Raw genomic sequence first — 5,732 nt, 5'->3', positions numbered from 1 at the left:
AGCACAAGCTGGAACCAAGATTGCTGGGAGAAATATCAATAACCTCAGATATGCAGATGACACCACCCTTATGGCAGAAAGTGAAGAGGAACTCAAAAGCCTCTTGATGAAAGTGAAAGAGGAGAGTGAAAAAGTTGGCTTAAACTCAACATTCAGAAAACTAACATCATGGCATCTGGTCCCATCACTTCATGGCAAATAGATGGGGAAACAGTGTCAGATTTTATTTTTTGGGGCTCCAAAATCACTGCAGATGGTGATTGCAGCCATGAAATTAAAAGACACTTACTCCTTGAAAGGAAAATTATGACCAAACTAGATAGCATATTCAAAAGCAAAGACATTACTTTGCCAACAAAGGTCTGTCTAGTCAAGGCTATGGATTTTCAAGTGGTCTTGTATGGATGTGAGAGTTGGACTGTGAAGAAAGCTGAGTGCTGAAGAATTGATGCATTTGAACTGTGGTGTTGGAGAAGACTCTTGAGAGTCCCTTGGACTGCAAGGAGGTCAACCAGTCCATTCTAAAGGAGATCAGTCCTGGGATTTCTTTGGAAGGAATGATGCTAAAGCTGAAACTCCAGTATTTTGGCCACTTCATGCGAAGAATTGACTCATTGGAAAAGACCTTGATGCTGGGAGGGATTGGGGGCAGGAGAAGAAGGGGATGACAGAGGATGAGATGGCTGTATGGCATCACCGACTCAATGGACGTGAGTTTGAGTAAACTCCGGAAATTGGTGATGGACAGGGAGGCCTGGCGTGCTGGAATTCATGGGATCACAAAGAGTCAGACATAACGGAGTGAGTGAACTAAAGGTTTTCCATGTTATTCCACAGTTAAGAATGTGCCTTTGCTATCAGGGCATTTGATTCAAATTTAGGGTCTGACTAAATGTATGGCTAGGGTACAATCTTGAGAAAATACCTAACCTATTTTTTTTTTTTTTGCTACTTAGCCTCTAAGCTTTAGTTTTCTCATATGTAAATGGGACTGGTAATAATAATTAGGCCTCAAGTCATTGTTGTAAAGATTAAATGAGCCTAAGTTCTAACACTTAGTTCTAACACATCCTTAAAAAAAGGATGATGATGGTGATACTGATGACTACTACTGGTACATGAGCCCAGCTAGTCTGCCTCCAGTTTGTGTTATTATTCTTAAACTTTTTACCCTTATGCACCAGAGAAGCAGATGACACAAAGGAGCAGATTGAGAAGAAGTGCCAGGCCCTCAATACTGCTGACCCTGGCTCAGACTTATTCAGTGTGCAGGCCCTTCAACGACAGCATGAAAACTTTGAAAGAGATCTCGTACCTCTGGGGGAAAAGGTGAGATGTGCCTTCAAGCTTTTCCAGCACATTCCTCTTCACATCTACCCATATTAATGCCCTCTCCTTTGCTTTTATTATCCAGTCTCTTACTTTAGTTCTCTTTATCCTACTCCATTCTTGTTCTTTAACCCTGTCCCGAAAGCTAGTCTACCAAAAGGGCATGCCCAGGGCAATTTATGTGCAGGGAAATGGTTTTAATTTTTTTTTAAAGTGAAATACAGTTGATTTACAAGGTTGTGTTAATTACTGCTGTACAGCAAAGTGATTCAGTTTTATAAATATGTATAAATATATATATATATATACATTTATATCTTTTTTATCTTCTTTTCTATTAAGGTTTATCATAGGATATTGAATATAGTTCTCTGTGATATACAGTAGGACTTTACTGTTTATCCATTCTGTATATAAAAGCTTACACCTGCTAACCCCACCTCCTTCTCTATTCCTCCCGCAATCCCCTCCTCCTTGGCAACCACAGGTCTGTTCTTTATGTCTATGACTCTGTTTCCATGTTATAGATGGGTTCATCTGCATCATATTTCAGATTCCACGTGTAAATGATATCATATGGTATTTGTCTTTCTCTTTCTGACATACTTCACTTAGTATGATAATCTCTAGTTGCTCCAAATGGCATTATTTCATTCCTTTTTATGGCTGAGTAATAGTCCATTATATGCGTATTATATCTTCTTTATCCATTTATCTGTCAATGAACATTTAGGTTGTTTTGTGTCTTGGCTATTGTAAAGAGTGCTGCTGTGAATATTGGGGTGTGTGTATCTTTTTGAATTCTAATTTTGTCTGAATATATGCCCGGGAGAGGGATTGCTGGATCATATGGCAATTCTATTTTTAGTTTTCTGAGGAATCTCCATACTGTTTTCTACAGTGGCTGCACCAAATAGCATTGAGGGAAAATATATTGTAAATGTTTGTGAGTTTGTGAGTTCCAAGTGACCAGAACTCTTCGTGAGTTCCAAGTGACTAGAATGTATAGCAGTTAGTTGGAGATCAGTAGTCTAAGATAAATAGGAGATGATCATACCTGGTATGACCAGGCTTATGCCTGAGTGTGATGCAGAGCTTCCTTAGAAGGGATTGAAGAAGCTTAATCCTACTCTGGCCAAAAAAAAATGAACTCTAAAGCTTGCCAAATACACTCTGGAATAACTCAGGGGGAGCATAGAACTTGCATTACCATAAAAACCAAAAAGAAGCACAGAAAATGTCTATATTAAAAAGATCTTCATATTAATTGACACTTGCCACCAACCAAGTCACTTAACCACCCTGCCCTATAGCCTTGTTTATTTGTTTATACAAAGGTTTATTTTTAAATGTATGATAGATTCCAAGACAATACTTCATTCTTCCTATAGGTGGCAACAGATGGTATGTCAGAGAATACAAATGTTTAAATAGGAATGGAATTAAGGATCATCATTGCCTCAGGCACAAGGAACAGATTCCTTTTTGTAAGATTTCTTAATTCCACCTGTGGCCAGGGGACCCTTTCCCTGCAGCCTTTCCTGTTAGCTCCTCGAATTCCTTCTGCTCCTCCTGTTTCTGCTTGAATGCCTTATCTTCCTCTTTAATCTTCTTGACTTGCTCTTTGGGCTGCTTCAGGGGCTTCTTCTTGCCACCTTCACAGCCCAACATGATACCTGAGGCCTCTTCCCTGGACCTTACTACCAGAAGCAGCCTTCTAATCATAAAAAGAAGCATGGTCATGTCAAGAGTGATTACTTTGGGAATTATCATATGCATCAAAAGGGTTTCCACTATCATATAAAAAGTAGCAAGACCTCACTGATGTCTATTTGAGGAAGGAGCACCCTGAGGCTTGAAACTCTTTTGCTAGGATTCAGGTGTGACACCAAGCTGACTGTCAGTGCTCTTGACGCCCTAGGTGGAGGTACTGAGGGACACAGCAGATCGACTCAGTGAATCCCACCCAGATGCCACTGATGACCTGCAGAGCCAGCAGTTGAAGCTGAAGGAGGCCTGGGATGACTTGCAGGGGCTTACAAAGGATCGTAAGGAGAACCTACAGGAGGCCTTAAAATTCTACCAGTTCCTCAGCCAGGCCAGGTAAGGTTCCAGAGGCAGACTTCCACCAGGTGGAATTGGCAGGGTCCATGCCTGGCCCATAAATGGAGCTTCTAGGAGCTGTCTGGGTACAGGTGTTCTTCATTACCTGGTTTGGAGGGTACCTCTTGGTCCAGATTGTACCTTTGGTAAGGAACAAAATTCTCAGGTTCAATATTTCAAGCCATGAAATATTGAATTTTGGAAGAATATGAGGTTATCTAGGCCAATTAAGTATGCTTCTATGGAGTCTATACTATATAGAGAGTGCTATATGAGGAATTATAGAATATTGGGAGTTCCCAGAGGCACTAGTGGTAAAGAATGTGCCTGCCAATGCAGGAGACAAAGGAGATATGGATTTGATCCCTGGGTCAGGAAGATCCCCTGAAGGAGAAAATGGTAACCCACTCCAGTATTCTTGCTGGGAAAATCCCATGGACAGAGGAGCCTGGAGGGCTGCAGTCCATGGGGTCACACAGAGTCGGACATGACTGAGTACACACATGCATAGAATATGGGGAGATAGTCTACTGGAAAAGCAAAGAAGAATACATATAACCATGGTAGAACATAGAACAGCCCCAAACACACATCCCAACAAATAGATGGAACTATATAAACAAAGGCATGAGAACAGGAAGGTATAGAATGCCCATGATGCAGAAACAGCTAGAGCCTGAGTTTTGTATGTTACAGGGGTGAGGAGAAATAGCAAGAGATAAATTCAGAAATGCTAAGCTCAAATCCTTTTTTAAATTAATTTTTTATTGGAGTTTAATTGTTTTTGATTGTTGGAGAAGTTTCACTGTTTTGGTAAACAGTTTAGACATGATCATGTTTTAGCAAATACACACTTTATCTGTGGAAAAATTTGCACACTCTGCCCCATCATATCAGCCTACATTTAGAATTGAGGGTTCAGGAAGTAACAGCTTGCAATGTAATATTTTTGAAGATAAAAGGGGGAGACTTTGGCAAATGATTGCAAGTGTTCTTGCCAATGCCCTCCCCAATTCAGCATCTCTGGAAAGTTATAGTGTTTCACATAGTATAAATAAATAGCATACATACTCACTCCTCCAAAGCATATATATGCCCATATATCTCTGTTTATATAGCTTCTGCCTATACTTCAGATTCCATGTTAAATGCTGACTCTTTCCCTTTATGAAATATTCTTCAACATTGCAGAAGTAATATTAGCACTCTCAGAGCAACTCTAACACCTTATTTTATCTCTTCAGGACAGTCTTTCTTTTTAGGGTTTTTGGAAAAAAAAATACTAGTCTCTATGTTTTGCTTGCTTTTTGTTTTCTTCTCTCAGTATAAAGTGTGAACTCCTAGAAGGCACAAATACATCTTTTTCACAATAAAACTTAGTTGTTTAAATAAGTGAATAAATGAGTTTGCAAAAGAAGAGGACTTTCTGCCCTACAGCTACAGATTCCTATTTAATAAACAAGAGTAAGGGCACTCTTCATGAGATGCTGAATTTGACCATCATATATAATTTTTTAACTCAATGACATTTACCTTCTGGGACAGATGGACTTTATCCCTCCTTTTCTAATTTATTGACTTCTAAAAGAGTGGCAAATGACCCTGGTTTAATCAGCAGCAGAGAGTAAGTATGTTGTGTATATGTGTGTGTGTGTGTGTGTGTGTGTATGTTGGGCAGAAGCATGTACTGGATTCGATTTGGAATAAGAGTAAGAAGAAACACATGCCTCACCTGAGATTCTATGCTAAGACAAATCTTTAAACCCAAAAATCCACTTTAAAGGAGTAAGACATGTTAAAAGTAATGGAATATGTACCAGTCCAGGATTCCAGTGTCTGGGTTCTACTCCATCTGTCTGTTTCCAGTTTTAGCACATAGGCAAATCACTTACATTCTCTAGGCCAACTTCCTCATCTCCAAAGTAGAAGGAAAAGAATTCCCAGAATTCTACTCAAAATTATTGCAAGAATCAAAAGAGATAGTGTGTGAAGAAAATTTCAAATGCAACAGAATGCTATTATTAAGTTATACAGTGAAAACAACAAAGCTAAGATCTGTGAAGGCTATAAACCAGAAAGAAAATATAGATCTGGAAACGTTTTCTAGGGGAGAAAAGGTCCAAGGACAGACAATTTTATAGCAAGTTGCAAGGTTTCCTTGATTCAATTTCAGTATGTCATTTCTCTAGGGACTTACAGAATTGGATTAGTGGCATTGGTGGCATGGTTTCATCCCAGGAACTGGCTGAAGATTTAACTGGCACAGAGATCATGATAGAGCGGCATCAGGTATGGTGACA

At 39.5% G+C, this 5,732-nt stretch overlaps 1 protein-coding gene across 1 annotated transcript in view; it reads left to right on the top strand.

Annotated features, from left to right (window-relative positions):
- SPTA1 (spectrin, alpha, erythrocytic 1) overlaps window positions 1-5,732 on the top strand; it is an 86,416-nt gene that overhangs the window by 51,084 nt on the left and 29,600 nt on the right. Inside the window, 3 exon segments of the mRNA XM_010846842.1 lie at window positions 1,185-1,329; window positions 3,251-3,432; window positions 5,622-5,721. Coding sequence (XP_010845144.1) covers window positions 1,185-1,329; window positions 3,251-3,432; window positions 5,622-5,721 — 427 coding nt within the window.

Source organism: Bison bison, unplaced genomic scaffold (genome assembly GCF_000754665.1).
Source record: "Bison bison bison isolate TAMUID 2011002044 unplaced genomic scaffold, Bison_UMD1.0 scf7180017864240, whole genome shotgun sequence".
In the NCBI taxonomy this organism is placed as follows: Eukaryota; Metazoa; Chordata; class Mammalia; order Artiodactyla; family Bovidae; genus Bison; species Bison bison.
Note: the sequence above shows the minus strand (reverse complement) of the source record. Positions and strands in the feature narration are given on the sequence as shown.